Below are 18,192 nucleotides of genomic sequence, written 5' to 3' on the forward strand. Positions count from 1 at the left end.
GAAAAAAATCACTTGCTTGAGTTTTACATGCGTGTGGAGTATTATGTTTTTGTGGAACCTTTGCTCGCCGGTCTCTTGTTTCAGTCGGAGTGTATTTTGACGCAGCACAGATGGTTACACACGCTTGCCAAAGACAGGTGAGCGCAAAATGTCAAATTTAAGGATTCATATACTATTTTATATATTACGCGCTAGAATTCATGTTATTTTGCATTGCTTTATATATCGCTGTACACTGAATTACAAAACATTGAATGATTTGCATGCAAGTTGCCAAGCTAAGTTCCTGACTGTTTATCGATACATGTTTATGTTGTAACAAATACTTTGCGTTTTAATTTGCATACACTGTCATGTTTGAAATGTGGCATGTTATATTTAGTACATATCTGTCTTGAACATCAACGCTCATGTCAATTCCGACTTGTAGATAAAAACTGCTTGTTGTTGTATTAACGTTACGTGTAAACACGGGGTTTGATGTAAAATGTTTTCCACTTAGATGCATGAGCTTGTAAGGTTTTTCCTGTAAAGAATTTATTGTGATTTTTTTTCTCTCTTAATATATAAACTACATCAGGTAACGTATGTGGGCGATTGTATAGTTGCAATGGTTATATTTTTAATCATTGTAATGTTTGGTGAATATAGTTATGGATCACAAGATGTGACAGGTCCTAAAAATATAACATTTTCTGTAAAAAGTGTCTTGTGTATCTGAAAATCATGATTTCCTGTTGATTTTCTGAATTAGTGTGTGTCAGCTCTGTACTGTCAAACTCTGTTGCAAAGATAGTGTTGACAGTTATGTATGTGTGTGTGTTTCTCTGTGTATAACTGCCAGTTCTGTTACATAATGTCAACACTGTTACTCTACCTACCTACTTTTTACAGAATTATATTGTTATGACAATGACTACCAAATTATTAAAGGTGCCATAGAATGTAAAGCAGTATTTACCTAAACTTAGATGATTCATCATGACCCTCAAACACTATTGTTTCCTCCTTATGCAAACCTTGAAAAAGAGGCCAATTACAACATAGGTTAGGGTTGTAATGGTATACCGGTATGGCAGTTTACCCTAATATTGATATGCACGATTATCATGCCGTGAATATTTGCTTATTCACGATTTGGGGAGAGGGAATGAAAGCAGATCTCAACTTTGCTGCTGCAAACTTATGTAACTTCATTCCAACTTCATTCAAACAAACAGAGACTGGAAGTTATGTTTCCACGTAACCCTGACAACGCGCATGCTTCGGCTTCCATGCATGCTTCCGATGAAACGTCTATGAAACAGTGTCCGTTTCTTAATACCAAGGGTGCTTCTCAATATGCTTCCTCGACTCCTACATCCTACAACCCGGAAACTAATTGAGCTCCGCCATCATGTAGGACATCTCAATTCTTTAATTGCACCGTGAGGAACAAGGAGTTAGGAGGCTTTCTGAGGAGTCATGAGCGAGGATACACAAGTGTATCCTATGCGGAAGTGTTTTATCAACTAAACCTGACGCATGTATAAATCATCTCCCCCTTCACATCCTCACATCATTAAACACTAGTGCTGTGTTCAAAATATCGATATGACGAATCATCGTCATGGCCACCTGACGATGCGCGCATCGATACAGAACCTTTCGTATCGATTCGGATGCACTTTTAAAACTAACGTGACGAATCTCTGTTGATTCATGGTCCATATGGAAAGGACGCATAATAATCTGATTTCTTTTAAATAGTATGACTGCATGTTTATAGATATATTCATAGATATAGAATAATGAGAGACAAATATTATGCCTAGAGTAAGGCACCATCTTTGTAAAACTGCTTTTAAAAAAACATAAGTTAAGTACTAACTCTGGGATTTTAAGTATATTTCTATGAGTTACCCCAGAAGCTAATAAATGAATGGCAAAAACACAACTGTTACAACACTGCTTATTCAATGTACAATAACCAGATGGTAATAATAATAAAGTTACTAAATTCTGAACAAAAATGTAATTCAAAATAGTCTTGTATCGTGATGTGCATCGTATCGGGGCCCTTGTATCGGGATACGTATCATATCGGGAAATTGTTGGCGATACACAGCTCTATTAAACACACATAAATCTTCCCATTAAACATTAAATTATTGTAAATGTAGACTAATTATAGACAATATATTAAATATTTATGTATAAACCACCGATCTATGTAAATGATCAGTGGTATAGACACATATATTAATTTTACAGCACTTTTAAGAATGTCTTTTTTTAATGTAGTAAGTAAGGATATGAACTATAACTCAAGTATGTATTTAACTTTATTTGATCAAATATTTGGGGTTTTAAATGCAGTTAATTGTTTGATAACAGATAAGAAACGTTATAAACAGAGTAAGAAAAGAGGATATCATTTCACTCAATACTTTGTCTCCTCCGTCCTCTCGTCTTTCCTCGCTTGCATCCTAGAAGGGTGGAGCTAAGATGCGAGGAAAGGAAGCAAGGAAAGGAAACGAGGATGCACAAATAAGAATTGAGAAGCACCCCAAGTACACCAAGTTCGTACTCGCGTCCTTTGTCGTTCGTACTCGCGTCCTTTGTCGTTCGTACTCGCGTCCTTTGTCGTTCGTACTCGCGTCCTTTGTCGTTCGTACTCGCGTCCTTTGTCGTTCGTACTCGCGTCCTTTGTCGTTCGGACTCGCGTCCTTTTTCGTTCGGACTTGCAAGTTCGGACTCTGAAGAACGAACTCCTGAGGATGCGAGTCCGTTCTATTGCAAATGGAACAGCAGAGTACTTGAGGTTGTCATTTAGTCTAACCAACACGTGCAGTCCTGGCTATTCTTATTTTTGTGTTTTTTAACATAATATATCAAATGCAAAAAAACTGCATGTTTTTGTTTTGAAATTATGAAATATGTGGTCAAGGCAACACGTGAATACCCTGTTTAGCTTCAATGTATTTATTACAAAATAAGGTCGTTTGTACAACATGAAAAAAACATCCAGTTAAAGTAAAGCGCAGTAATTTGCTACAGTGTTAAGATTATATAGAAAATATATGTGATTTAAGTCATGAAACTTGACTTTAGTATCCGTATATAAGAATAATAAAAAAACTGACTTTATATGAATAATAAAGAGAAATAAATTGATGAGACAAAAAAGTGCCAGTTAGATATATCCAAAGGGAATATTTAATGTTTGCGTTTCGACTGAAGTTTTTCTGTTGACGATAAAGTTATGTTTTGCAGGTCCATACTGGAAAAAACACACACAAACATACCACTCAGAAACGTCAATTTCCAATCTCAAAAAAAAGAATTGGTTGTTCCTCAAATTCTGTATCTTCGTCTGATACAGGCTTAAACATACTCAAGGTCTGTTTGCTTTGAGAGCTACTGACTGACACTTCCAATTCCAAATAAGGTAATAACAGACCATTTCATTCTGGGGACACATCCTAAGGTTGTTAATGGACACGTAAAACCGTTACTGGATAATTGTTTTACTTAATAAAGTCACATCCCTTTTATGTAGATATCAGAGAACAATTTAACAGATTGTATCAATGTATTCTTTGGCACCTTTAAAAAAATACAAATATTAGCATTTGAAAAAAGTAGGAAAAAGTACACCCAATGTTCCTGCAATTACATAATCAACCATGTGAGAACATATCAAAATACAGCAAAACAACACTGCACTGCACACAGTAGGTTTTTGTATTGCTGCACACTGAACCTTTCTTCCCTCTGGCTCTTAGATCGTACGATGGATGTGGAGATGGAGTGTTTGTCCTGTGAATGCAAGTGGAGGTCATATGTCCTACTCTACACGACAGGAGTCTTATCAAACGAGACCATCCCAAGCGGATCAGGTCACACACCCGCCTGGGGTCAAGCTGTCTGTGAACTCTTTGCTCGAAATGGGCTTTTCAGAAATTCAAGCTGAGGAGATGCATGAAAGCGTTTTGAAGAGCCGCGGGAAACATGTTCCATCGATCCTGACAGCACTGTTAGTCTTGGGCCTAAATCCCTCCAGCATCCTCAAAATAATGCAGAAATGTCCCGAGGTGCATTCACTTAAAGGCGAAGAGATACAGCAGCGCGTCAATCATCTCAGGAAAATGGGATTGGTAGAAGGTGATGTGTCATGCTTACAGATTTATTATAATTAATAATCACAAAACTGTGAAGGACTTTCTCGATCTACTAAATACTTACATGAATGGCTAATCTTTATGCAACTAAATGAAAATATAAAGCATGTTTTCTTTCTGTATACTTGATAATGCTGTAACGTTTTGTTGTTTTATAACCGTCTGCAGTCCCAGATGTGTGTAATTTAAAGTCTTCTGACCTGTCCACAGGCAGTCTGCAAAGGGTGATCAGCCACTACCCCAAGATCATGGCCCTGCCAATCAAGAGGGTCAACATGGTGTCCCGATTGCTCAGAGAGAAGTGCCAGTTCACCGTCCAGCAGGTCACAGATATCCTCAGAGACTCACCTGAGGTTGTGGAGGAAGACTTGGCACGGTTGGAGTACAAATTTCAGGTAGCGTTACTGTGTAGTGTGCAGAATGTGGATATTTCATAATGCCTGAACACTAGCTACATTTACATGGACACCATTTGCATCAATCGGAAGGAAATCATTCTGATTGATAAATCCTACCATAGCGTTTACGTGAACACTTAATAATGTGATCGGATTGGTATGCGTGTTTATAGACCCTTTGCAAACACGTGACCTAGACCACCTGACGACGCCATGCTGGACGGCAAAATCACTGACGCACTAGGTTGATTAGTAATAGACGAGCGGGATTTTTGATTAGTTTTAAACAGTTTAAATATATATTACACTAAAATACATGGCTTCTTATATTAAAGGGATAGTTCGGCCAAAAACGATATTAAACCCATGATTTACTCACCCCCAAGCTGTCCGAGTTACATATGTCCATCGTTTTTCAGACAAACACATTTTCGGATATTTTAGAAAATATTTTAGATATTTCTGTTCATTAAATGTAATGTTGCGGGGTCCAGGAATAGTCCACGACCTTCAAGTCCAAAAAAGTGCGTCCATCCTTCACAAATTAAATCCAAACGGCTCCAGGATGATAAACAAAGGTCTTCTGTGGGTAATCCGTGATGTGTTGTTGTAGAAATATCCATATTTAAAATGTTATTAACTTTATAAACTAGCTTCCGGTAGCGCCGCCATTTTGGAGTGATGCGCATTCAGGATGAGAGCTTACGCAGCGTACAGAGTTTCTCTGCTGCTGCTCGGTGCCCCCGCCCTCCGAATTTGTCATACGTCACTAAGAAAAGTGCGTACACTACGCTAATCCTCTCTCCTGAGTCTAAGATGGCGGCGCTACCGGAAGCTAGTTTATAAAGTTAATAACATTTTAAATATGGATATTTCTACAACAACACCACACGGATTACCCACAGAAGACCTTTGTTTATCATCCTGGAGCCGTTTGGATTTAATTTGTGAAGGATGGACGTACTTTTTTGGACTTGAAGGTCGTGGACTATTCCTGGACCCCGCAACATTACATTTAATGAACAGAAATATCTAAAATATTTTCTAAAATATCCGAAAATGTGTTTGTCTGAAAAACGATGGACATATGCAACTCGGACAGCTTGGGGGTGAGTAAATCATGGGTTTAATATCGTTTTTGGCCGAACTATCCCTTTAAGGAAGTTGTTGTGCCGTTATCGGTCGAGGTAGGGCATTTGGTAGGTCCTCACAAAAAGCGCTATTTAGAGAAGTTAGAGATAGCGGGACTGGATACCGACCCTTACCTTCTTCCTCCTTCAATTTTCACGGACCTCATTAAACGCAGAGTCTGCCCGACTTCAGCCCGCATGATTTGTACCACTATGTGGTAAACGGGATCCCATACACTGGTGCTGATCTTAAGGCTTTTAAAAGTCTGAAGAGCTGCCAACTTCTGAGTTCAGCTTGGAGTGAGATTTTTTTTTGAGGGGGGGGGGGGGTTGTGGTAATATTGTTCATTATTAAGTCCTACTAGTCTTTACTATTATTTTATACACTTCTATTATGCTTTCCTTCTGATAAAAGTGCCAAAAAAGTTCCGTTAAAATCTAATGAATAGGCTACTGGTCTCTGTAAAATGTATAACTGCAGATAACAGCAGCTTTGATTCAGTTTATCCACTGAGAAAGAGAAGCGTAAAGTGATGATTTATGATTGGTGATAGAGGGACTGTCACAATCAAATAAACCAAATTAGTAGTTTAATATTAAACTAAAGCAACAGATAATGTGTATGTCAAGACCATATAATTATATTTCGTATATATTATTGTTTATAGATGTCAAATATCAATTGACTTTTTTTCTCTTTTATTAAAACCTGTCACCGCAAACATCACGCAGGCTTGTACTGCTTGCAAACATGCACACGCGAGTGATGGTTGATTAAAATTGCTGTTTTCTGAGGGTATCTGCGTGCGTGGAATCCGGGCAGGTCTCTGCTTTTCATCCAGACCTTGACGCTTTGTGTGTTCGACTGGTGCGGAGCTGACTGATCGGCGTATGACATCAGAGTAACGCGAGAGCAAAGGTATGGCGGACCCTTTTGTAACATTTCGACTTGCTCTCGCGGTACTCTGATGTCCTCGCTGCCGAACTTCCTGCGCAGCGCCACATAAAGTGAAATGCTCTTTGACTCTTTGCAGCAAAGCACCAGCAACATGAGAAGGTGGCACGCAAAAGACAGTGAAGGTACGCTAAAATATAAAAGTGTCAGTACTGCGAGCACTGGTTTAGCTACTTACATCGTGAAAATGGATGTGTGGCGTGAGAATGGGGGTCAATTGTGGGTCTCACGGTGAATGCGTAAGAGTTGGCAGCTATGAAATGTATGGTGTCACTGCAGCATTAAACAATACCATTCATGTAAAAAATAATGTATTTATGCCACTTTTCTGTAATGGTAGGTGCATCATAGCAACACGAAATAACCATTTAATGACCCTAACGAACACAAACACGTACTTTTTCGGCTTGCCGTCCGTCTACAACATAGCACTTCCGCCGTCCATCATGGTGTCCATAATTCGCGCGAGTAGAGCGTGACGTCACGTGCAAGGGGTCTATATAGATGGAAATCAGTCATGTGACCTTTACGTCATGCCGCCATCTTGAGGACCTACCGAGTACCACCAAACCACTGACAAGCATTGGCTAGCTTGCTACGATTTACAGATTTCTTATCTTTTCCTGTCTATGATTCTTACGGATACATATGGTCATCTCTGCCAGACATTAAGAATCGATTTCCGAATGCGAATGAATGAATCTCATATGAGGCTCCTTTTTCAACTAGAAGGTCAATATTGTTTTTCACTTGCGACAAAACAATGAATTATCCGTGCATTTATATGGAACTATGCTTTAGGAGCTATCCATCTTTACTCTCCTCCCTCCTTACGTCGCAATTGGAGATCGATACATCTTGACTGGGAAATAGGCTGCGAGCGGACGCCAAAACAACCAAAGTCAGTTGTTCAAAACCTTCTTTTTAGTTAACTCTGTGTTCACAAACAATGTTCTCAATGCTCGGGTTCACGTGTGGAGACCCAGGTGATGCTTCGAGGGAAATATCAGGTTGTGTTGAGCCTTCTTAGTGTTGTAAAAATAGCGATTTTGATGCTCACAGCATATTGAAGGCATAGCTTCTAGTTCTTTTGCGACAACTTCAGGTCCTCAAAATCGCGGAAGACAAGTGAGTGACGTCAGCTGATATCCATGTATAGCACAAGCTTTAAATCAAATTTGATCATTTCACATGCACACATTGCGCACATTTTTTGTTTCCAGAGACGCGTACAAGCTGTCCTCCTAAAATCTTTGTGCGTCTATATCAGGTCATAATTAATAATCGACGAGCACACTGAGCTTTGTGACACGTTGATTATCAAGCAGCAGCAAAAACACCTACCCACGTTTCCCCAAAAAGCGTGTTTGACTTCACGTTGTGAAGTCCGCGAGAGTGAGTCCAAACACGCGCGTTTGTGGATCAGAGTATAAATCATGGACAACGCTGTCTCATATAAAGGGGGCACTGATGACCACACTTCGGAGCACACTTTAACTTGAACTTTAAACCGGTTACAATTGTCCATGTAAACGTAGCTATTAGTATTCCTCTGTGGTTATTCTGGTTGCTTTCATTTGGGCACTTTGACCTTCAACCTTTAAATAAGAAAATTCTGCAATTTTTTACTGACTTTCTCTCTTCAGTGGAATGCAAAAATGAATAAACCACTTTAATTTCGGCCTGCTTCTTACAAAAGCTAGCGAAGAAGATTTGTTATATAACCTACTTACAGTTAGGTCCATAAATATTTGGACAGACTTTTGTGTTATTTTGGCTGTTTGACAGAGTTGATTCCAGTTACAGTCGTATAATGAATATTGGCTTATGCTGAGTTTACACCAAACGCGTTTTGGGCGTCAAAATCTCGTCTACCGCGCCTAGTTTGCCGCTTGAACACATTGAATGCATTCGCACGTGTAGAGCAGAGTAGACGCGCGGAAAAAGCAAGCATTTGACGCGTGTCCGAAGCAAAATCCGCTTCTTGTGGGAGGGGCAACTGCTGTGCGAGTGTCTGTTTGCAAGATGACTGATGTTACTTGTGCATTTATCAAGAGAGTTACCAGTTTGTATTGGGTAACCTTACTATAGGGGGAAAATAAACGGCGGGTCGATAAACGTCACGTGACTCAAAAGTGAAGTGTGTATTACAACTTACCAGGTTGCCCAAAGTCCTTACTGACACTCTTCCAAGCGAGGTCCTTTTTATTCCTGTCTCCTCTATAGAAATAAGAACTTGTGTCATATAGCTCCGAGTTACTGCTTGAATGAGTGACTCTGGGCGGGGCTGCCACCACAGCAGCAGGCAGGCTCCTGATTGGTTAACGCGGCGCGAAATTCCGCCAAAGTTCAAATTTTTCAACTCGGGCGTCAGCCGCAAATTCGCGTGAACCGCAAAATGCACAAAATCACCATTCGCGCGTACCGCGCACAACGCTCAATTGGCGCCTTTCGCGCGAGCTTCACGCGTGAATGAGGAGGAATCGCGTCTTCCGCGCCAAACGCCTCTTCTGCGCCGCGGGACCTCCTGACGCGCGTCAACGCGTCTGCACATTGACTTAACATTAAAATCACTCGCGCTTCACGCCTCTACCACGGTTGGTGTAAACGCACCATTACAGTGCCCAATCTCAGCTTTACTAATGGCGCTTTTCCATTGCACAGTACCCCACGGTTTGGTTTGGGTCAGGTCAGGTCGGGTCAGCTCACCTCACTTAGGCTTGGTTAGCTTTTCCATCAAGTTTAGTAACACTTCGAAATGGGAGGGATTATAGGCGTGTCGTTATATTTGTGCTGCATACTGCTGTGACATCATACAAGTGAGAGCGTCGTTGTACATTCCCATACATTCATTTATTTCTCAGTCCACAACAAAATTAAAATCGACCACCACAAATAGATGTTTGCACATCATGTTTATCACTACCTCTGTCTCACATGACAGTTTTTGTACAAACATTCGTGGCACCAGTCGAGCCTCATTTAAGTTGCATTTAAGCATATATGCGCAGCGTAAGGGCTCAGTCACACCAAAAGCGCTTTAAACGCTTGCAAACGCAAGGCGCGACGCACTGCCTTTTTTAAAAAAGAGCAGTGCAGCGCGGCTTTTAATATTGCTAAGCAACCACCGAGTCAGCTGTCTTGTCAATCAAATATTGAAGCGTGAGCGCTCTTTTGCTGTTAACTGTCATATTAGCAGAAACTTTAAAAAGAGGGCGCTTGCTCTGACCTTGTTTGAGGATAAGAGGAGCACAAACACGCAGGAGAGAGTGAGCGAGTGGAGTCCGGTTCTTCAAAGCAACTGTAAACTTCCCTCGCCACAATGTAAGGCCCGCCTCTCCCCTCATTCGATTGGACAATGGAAGACGCGAATGACGTCAGGCGCTCCTCCGCTCTCAGCGCTCCTTCAAAAACGCGTGCGCGGCAGGCGGCAGAAAACCGCAAGGCGCTCGGCGCGCATAAACAGCGCGCAAACGCGCCCTGCCCATAGAATATCATTCAAAAAAGGCGCCTGCAACTGCCATAAACGCTTTTGGTGTGACTGAGCCCTAAATGTGCCGCTACAAACTGCAAGTCTGGGAAAAAACTGTACTGGTTTTCCTGATTCACAACCTGTGGATGTTTTCATCGCAAAAAGGGAGTTTGGGAACTTACAACAGAGTACAGATGACAACAGGTTTACTCGAGACAAGTTAAAGCTACCATGAAGGTAAAGCTAATCTTTTACATTATAGTGAGGACGCTGGTAGTGATTATTCTCTCAGACCAATCAGTGATCTACACAGTGGTTCCGCATCACGTTTTGGTATCAGCTCGGGTCGCTTGGAACCCAGACCGAGGTGGTACTAAAAAAAGTATCGGGTACTACGTACTGAACCCAGTGGAAAACCCCCCAAAAGTAAGCTGACCCAAACCGCGGGGTACTATGCAATGGAAAAGCGCCATTAGAGAGTATTCACATCCAAATTAAGTGAAGGATTTAGGAATTACAGCTGTTTAATATGTAGCTCCCCCTTTTTAAAGGGGCCAAAAGTAATGGGACAGAAGCTGTTTTATGGACAGGTATTGTCTATTTGTTAAATCATTTCCTAAAAAATGACGGTTGTTAAAGGTCTGGAGTTGATTGAAGTGCAGCATTTGCATTTAGAAGCTGTGGCTGTGAACCCAAATCATGCGGTCATCCACCACTGTTATCCTATATAGACGTTTATATGTTGCTGAGCTCACCAGTTTGTTATTTTTTTAGTCAGAATGTACCAAACATTGATCTGGCCACTCTTAATGTTCCTACTATCTCTCTGATGGATTTGTTGTGATATTGAAACATATACATAAACACACATATGGTCTGTATCACTTGCATGGAGATCTCTCCTGTTCACAGCCACAGCTTCCAAATGCAAATGCCACATTTAAAATTAACTACAGACAGTTAACATCCTTCATTTATAGGGAAATAATTAACATATAGACAAAAGTCAACTGTCCCATTGCTTTTGACCCCTTTGGGGGGGGGGATCTGCGTGTTGAGCGGCTGTAATTTCTAAATCCTTAAGCCAATGTGGATGTGAATACCCTCAAAATAAAGCTGATATTGGGTAATGTAAGTCAATATTCATTATGTGACACTAACTGGAATACATTTTGGTAAACAGCTAAAATAACACAAAATGTGCCTCTGTCCATATCTGTCTATATATAACCTAACTGAAATAAATAAATAAATAAATAAATAAATATATATATATATATATATATATATATATATATATATATATATATATATATATATATATATATATATATATATATATATATATATATATATATATATATATATATATATATATATATATATATATATATATATAACCTAACTGTATGGTCTTGTACTTAGCTGGAAGATAATCTTGTACTTATCCCTGTCCTTACTAAGAATGGGCATTTTTCCGTATTAATATTATATTTGAATATTTGCACTACAAATATTAGTTCATTTAAATTATATTTATTAAGACATAATCTTTTTATTTTTGTATGCATTTTTTATTAGGTCACAATTTCACAAAAATCATATAATTAGGAAATATCCACAAGCCACTAAAATTATATTCTGTATATACAGTATGTGTTTTTAATTTCTTGTTTTTTATTTTAAAAATATTTTTTTAAATTGCTTGTTGAACAGTGTTTAAACCGAGGGGCAACCTTCCGATCTTTCTGATGAAGCCAAAAAGAAGTAACTTAAACATTTCATCGACTGGCCACTGGAGGCCCCCATGTTAAAATGCCCAACTTTACTGTAGAAAATAATGGGGTGGTTTCCCGGACAGGGATTAGACTAGTCCTAGACTAAAATAAATGTAAGAGCTGTCCAAACTGAAAACAACTTGTACTGACATATCTTAAAATACATCAGTGACATTTTTTTTACTCAAAATACACAAAAGTAAAATTAAAGCGACACTCAACATTTTAAAAAATATGCTCATTTTCCAGCTCCCATAGAGATTTGATTTTTAACGTTTTGTAATCTATTCCGCCGTTCTCAGGGTCTAGCGGTACCACTTTTAGCATAGCTTAGCATAATCCATTGAATCTGATTAAACTATTAGCATCGCACTAAAAAAGTAACCAAAGAGTTTCAATATTTTTCCTATTTAAAACTTGACTCTTCTGTAGTTACATTGTGTCCTAAGAAATAGCAGGGGACTATTTTCGGGCAGTGCGTAATATCATTGCGCCTCCTGCAGCCATGTTACAGCAACAAAGTCCTTGATTATAACGCCAGAATGAGAGTATAGTTCCTAAACATATCTGCCGAGAAAATCGCAACTTTAAAATTTTATGTCGGACTTTGTACACGATGTAACCACACAAGAGTCAAGTTTAAATAAGAAAACATATCGAAACTCTTTGGTTATTTTTGAGCGCGATGCTAATGGTCTAATCAGATTCAATGGATTGTGCTAAGCTATGCTAGGAGTGGTGGTGCCAGACCCAGAGATCAGCTGAGTGGATGCCAAAACGGTAAGATTCAGGTTTTTGACTCTGGGGGAGCTGGAAAATGAGCATATTTTTTTTAAAAAAGTAGCGTGTCTCTTTAAACTAAGGGGGTTTTCACATCTGCCTTGTTTAGTTCAATTGAATCGTACCAGAGTTCGATTGCTCAGTTGGTGCAGTTCGTTAGGGCAGGTGAGAATGCAGCAATCAAACTCTGGTGCGCACCAAACAAGCGGACCGAGACCAGCTTGCAGAGGTGGTCTCGGTACGCTTTCAAACGAACTCTAGAGCGGTTCGCTTGTGGTGAGAACACGATCCGAGATCGAACCAACCTAACTGCAAAAGTACTGCGCATTTTGGACTAAACCAGCTGCCGTAGTCAACTGCGCAGTGCATTATCGGATGAGGAAGTGTTTGTTGACCGTTTCTATTAGCAATATTAGCACAATGACAAATCACGGACATACCTGGAGTTGCGAGGAGGTGCGGGCGGAGCCTCGGAAATGTTTTGTCTTCGCCGTTTGTAGTGCATTAAACCGTTGTTTTCAGGCTGCATCCGCGATTCATTCTGAAAATGAACAGTTTGTCTAGAGTGCTGTATACAAACTATGTATAACAACCACGGAGACATAATTACAGCGCGCAGCCGTCTGTCCATGGTGTCTGCTGTATTATCCTTCTTTTGTTTACTTCCAGGGGTTCCGTTGGAATTTCCCGCACGTTGATTCTGACCAATCGTGAAGCCATTTAGGAAATACGTTCAAATACATGTGGCCAATGAGTGATGTTGATCTTATCACATGACAGCATTTTGGTTCGTTTCAATTGGTGCGGATCAGAGCAATCAGTGTGGTGTGAAATGGAACCAAATCTGCTAAAAAAGTTACAATGTATCATTTTTTGCTTTTGGTCCGGACCAAATGAACCGAATTACAGACATGTGAACATGTGAAAACGCCCCAAGGCCTAGTCCTGGCTTAAGCCAAAACACTACAAACAAGCGCATATATACGACGATAAACGTTTTTACCACTAATGAGAACATATAACATGACAGCTGACTTTAACGTGACAGTGCACTGTTTTTATTCAGTTAAACGGAGGCTTCCACCCTAAATTGAGCACTTAGTGCTAGACCAGCTATTTCTACAGATTATAAACTCTATAAACTTTTTTTCAACATGTCCTGATGGATATATAATGTTATACGTGCTCTGTTTTAAACTGTCTGCTTCTGTCACATGCACTATAACTCACACCAAGGACTTAGTTATGAAATTCGATACAAACGGCTAAAAAATGGTTAACATTATGCAGTTCAAATCTTATTAAAGCAATTAGCTTTTTTACACTTTTTGTACGAGCATGCCCAATTTAAATAAATTGTCACGTTTTACGTGTTTAGTGTGGATGGAAATTGTTACTGAAATGCCAGAATGAGCATGGTTTCCATTTTAAAACCCCATGTTTTTTCCGGCAGTACGCATATTTCCGCATGGGTGTGCGGCAAGCGGAGATGGTCAAAGCCAAGCTCTTTCGTTTGACGCTGTCTGAGCTGCGGTGTCGTCACTGTTTTCTGGAGCGGCGAGGAATGTACCAGACGCCAGACAAGAAGGGCCAAACGCTCATCCTTAACCCATCGCTCAAAGACTTCCTCTGCGTATCCGAGGAAACCTACCTGACGCAGGTCGCCAAGGCAACCGCAGAGGAGTTCCACGTGTTCTGTAAGCTCATGGAAAGAGAGCAGGAAGAGGAGTTTATCAATGATGAGGTAGATGGGTTAAGTGAGGACGATGACGACGATGAGGATGATGATGATGATGAAAAACACAAGAGGAGGCATAACTGGAGAACTGGCTACAAAAGAGACAAAAAATAGAGACATACAATAGCATCCATTTTATTTCTGTAAAAATGAATAAAGGGAATATTACATTTAGCCAAATTTCCCTGTTGTTGTTTTTTTTAAAGGACTTAAATATATCATGCAAATACAACAAATGCAAAGCGTCTATACACAGTATTTGCCTAAAGTCTAGATGTCATGCAAACATTCTTGTAAGTTTTTTGTTTGTTCAACGCTCCACCGGCTTTATAGCTTTATAAGCTTTTACTTCGGATATGAGGTCCATAGTGTTGGGTAAGAACATTAAAGTAATAATGGTGTTGATGTTAGTTTATTTGTATGGACCGACATGTGGAAGGGTCAGCACAATTTACACCAAATGCCGAGTAACCATGGAGCGCCTGAAGAGCGTTAGTGCCCTGTGATCATTTACGGATTTGTGCGCATCAGTGGAACGCCTGCTCTCTGATAACACGGGTATAGCTGGAAGGTATTGATTTGGGACGGCATTAGTCTGATGGAGACCTGAATGAAAGCGTATATGGATGTGTGGGACAGGTAAGAGTCATTTTAACTCCCAATTAATTGATTGGAAGTCAATATGTTTGTATTTCATTTTTCGTCTTTCGGGAAAAGAATGAGTGATGGTTTTAGTTTGGGGATTTTTCTAGATGAATGTATTTATCAGTCATTCAAGTTTCTCTAATGTAAACCTAAAAATATATTGAGCTGTCGTTGTAATTCTTGGTGGAAACATGACTGAAGTTGCAAATTTTTTGCTTGTTTTCCTAAGCTTCGTTAACATATGTATTTTTCATGTAGGTAAACAAGCCGTTAGGGGGCTCAACCATTCCAGCGTCAACATATAAAAGAGAAGATTTCAGTAGTGATCGCTCTTCATCCTCTCCTTAAATATGAGTTATTCTCACATTGTTAACATCTCCGAAGAGTGGTACGACATAATGAAGAGCAGACACATGGATCTGTTCCTCATCCCCACCGTTCTGCTGACCTCGGTCACAATGCTGGTCAACCCAGTGTTGTTCTTCTGCATCGTGTGTTTCCATTCGTTGCGTCAAGAGACTCGCTACCTGCTCCTCTGTAACACGCTGTTGGCCGACATGCTCTTCCTCATCATCAACCTTGCGGTTGTCTCCTGCAACACAGTGGGCATGGACATACCTTATGCTCTGTGCAACTTTATGCTGCTAAGCTCAGTGACGACCTATACCTGCTCCGTGATGACGTTCACGCTGATGGTCATCGACACGTACGTGGCAGTGCGCTGGCCTTTACGTTACAATGAGTTTCTCTCAGTGTCCAGAGTTAGGAAGATAATCGTGAGCTTGTGGGTGTTGTCCTCATTGTGCCCGGTCTCATTGCTAGCGTTCTTTAAGATGATTATTCCCAGCGAACAACCACGTAAAGTATGTTTGGTGTTGATTGCTTTGCACTCGATGAAAGTGAAGGTCAGCATTCATCTGTACTTCATCATCGGGATCAGCGTCTGCTCTGCGCTCATTATTTATTGTTACATCCGTCTCTACATGATCACCAAGACTTCTGGGATATGGTGCGATCGCTACTCCCGAGCACGTATGACACTGTTGGCCCACGCTTTGTTGCTGATGTTGTATTTCACTCCAGCGCTGGTCTTTGCGGTCGAGTTGAGTCTTTTGGGACGGGAACAAAAACCAAGCGAAATGGCGGTGTGGATTAATTTGGTGAACATGTGCGTGCTAATGTTGCTGCCGCGACTTTGCACTCCGTACCTGTACATCCTACGCTATCGCGAGATTTACAAGACTCTTCAGAATGTGTTGTGGAAGAACAGACATCGCAGTCAGATCCGCACGGCCTAGAGGTGAGGACGTGAAGGTGGACCACCTGCTAAATTAACTGTTTCTCTTTCTTTAGTAGCCGGAGGATACACTTGCTGATATGTATATTGAATGACTCTCTACGGAAAGTGACTGAATCTTGAGAAAAACTATATTAAAGGGATTTTTCACCCAAAAATGAAAATTCTGTCATCTTTTACTCATCCTCATGTTGTAAACCTGTTTAAATTTCTTTGTTCTGATGAACACAATGGAAGATATGGTGCTCGTGCTTAAAACTTAGACTTTCAGCAGTAACAACATAAACAAACGGCTTTCGTGGAACACACGTAACTTCTGGTAAACTCTGTTAAGAATCAATAACAACAAAGTCCTTTTAGAGTAGTTAATTTCTGATAACAAGCAAATTATTTTTTTATGAGGTATTTGTTCCAAAGTTCAGTTTAGCCACTAGTCAGACCATTAAACAAACAGAAACCAGAAGTAAAGTTCGACCAGACGAGTAACCGCGACAACGCATGTGCATCCGATAAAACCGTCTAAACATGTTTGGAATAACTTGAGGATGAGTAAATAATGACAGAATTTTCATCTACTATCCTTTTAAAGTCATCATGAAATTTTTTTTTAAACGTGGTATTTTTTATAAATGAAAGTACTTGTGTGTGAGCTTCATTATTTTTAAAAAATTAATGTGCCTTCATAATATTTAACCAAAAACGTTTATCTCCTCCCCTCCTGGAATGAACCTCTTTTTACTTCCTGTCACGAGGAATGGCGAGACCTGAGAAAATATTGTAGTAATTAGCAACATGACCCAACTTGCATAGATATGTATAAAGGCTAGATGTCTCGCCAGAGCTGCTGGCCAATTGAGTGGAACATTTGCATTTGGCGGCCATCTTACCACAGGGCAATTGTCTTGTTTTTCCTGTCGTGACTTTTGTCCGAGTAATAAGGCTTCTGACATGAGAAAAAGGTAGTGTGGGACATATATATGTATAATGGCTAGGCTAGATGTGTTACGGCAGAGTCTCTAACATCATCACCTGTTGGCCATCTTGGCACGGGGCGATCGCTCACCCGTGGCATTGAGTTTTAATGGTGCATGTGCTTTTGGGTGACCATAACTTGCTTGATTTTCTACCCATTTTCAAACGGTTTGGTTTGTTACAAACGTCAAAGATGTAAGTATGACACTGCATTCTTATACTAAAAAAAAAATCATGAAACATGTTAAAGCATCCATATTATAGCCACATTAATAACGTTTGTAAGAAACCAAACCGTTTGAAATTTGGTAGAAAATTGAGCAAGTAATGGTCATTTAAAAGTACCTGCACCATTAAAACTCAATGCTACGAGTGAGCGATTGCACTTTGTTAAGATGGTCGCCGGGTGGTGGCGTTGGGGACTCCGCCGTAACACATCTGGCCTTTGTGCATGTCTGTGTCCCACCCTGCCTTTTTCTCGTGTCGGAGGCCGTATTGCTCGGATGGGGGTCGCGACAGGAAAAATGAGACAATCGCTACTTCCGTATCATGACGAGTTTAAAGCGGTAATCGATAACTTTTGTCTCTCTGTTGCCATCTCTGTTTGGAATGTAAAATTGCAGCTTAATATTTGTTGAAGAACATCTGACATGCGAAAACCGACACGCCAGCTTAAATTATAAATCATCATATTCAGCTTCCTGTTGTGTAGGGTGACCATACGTGCCATTCTTCCCGGACGCATCCATCCAGGATTTCGGTGCGTCTTCCGGAAGTCGTATTTGTTGACCGCATACGCCATTCCGTTAAAAACATAAGATATACAATCGTAGTTTCATTCTTACCTTAAAATGTAACGGTTGC

At 40.2% G+C, this 18,192-nt stretch overlaps 2 protein-coding genes across 2 annotated transcripts; both read left to right on the plus strand.

Moving 5' to 3' along the window:
* The first annotated feature begins 12 nt into the window (after positions 1-12).
* On the plus strand, positions 13-14,594 carry mterf4 (mitochondrial transcription termination factor 4). The gene is made up of 4 exons (XM_055203405.2): positions 13-137; positions 3,768-4,146; positions 4,374-4,558; positions 14,130-14,594. Exons 1-4 carry the CDS (start codon positions 111-113, stop codon positions 14,526-14,528), a joined length of 990 nt encoding a protein of 329 aa, XP_055059380.2. The 5' UTR covers positions 13-110; the 3' UTR covers positions 14,529-14,594.
* A 49-nt stretch (positions 14,595-14,643) lies between these two features.
* Positions 14,644-17,283, plus strand: LOC129443027 (probable G-protein coupled receptor 148). The gene has a single exon (XM_055203406.2). The coding sequence runs from the start codon at positions 15,410-15,412 to the stop codon at positions 16,355-16,357; it is 948 nt and encodes a 315-aa protein (XP_055059381.1). The 5' UTR covers positions 14,644-15,409; the 3' UTR covers positions 16,358-17,283.
* The last annotated feature ends 909 nt before the right edge of the window (positions 17,284-18,192 follow it).

This window comes from Misgurnus anguillicaudatus, chromosome 2 (assembly GCF_027580225.2).
Source record: "Misgurnus anguillicaudatus chromosome 2, ASM2758022v2, whole genome shotgun sequence".
In the NCBI taxonomy this organism is placed as follows: domain Eukaryota; kingdom Metazoa; phylum Chordata; class Actinopteri; order Cypriniformes; family Cobitidae; genus Misgurnus; species Misgurnus anguillicaudatus.

Bases quoted from the DNA above. Each gene is read 5' to 3' on its own strand.
- LOC129443027 (XM_055203406.2), top strand. From the start codon at position 15,410: ATGAGTTATTCTCACATTGTTAACATCTCCGAAGAGTGGTACGACATA.
- mterf4 (XM_055203405.2), top strand. From the start codon at position 111: ATGGTTACACACGCTTGCCAAAGACAG. The intron at 4,147-4,373 runs GTGATGTGTCAT...ACCTGTCCACAG, and splicing joins GAAAATGGGATTGGTAGAAG to GCAGTCTGCAAAGGGTGATC. The intron at 4,559-14,129 runs GTAGCGTTACTG...TTTTTCCGGCAG, and splicing joins GGTTGGAGTACAAATTTCAG to TACGCATATTTCCGCATGGG.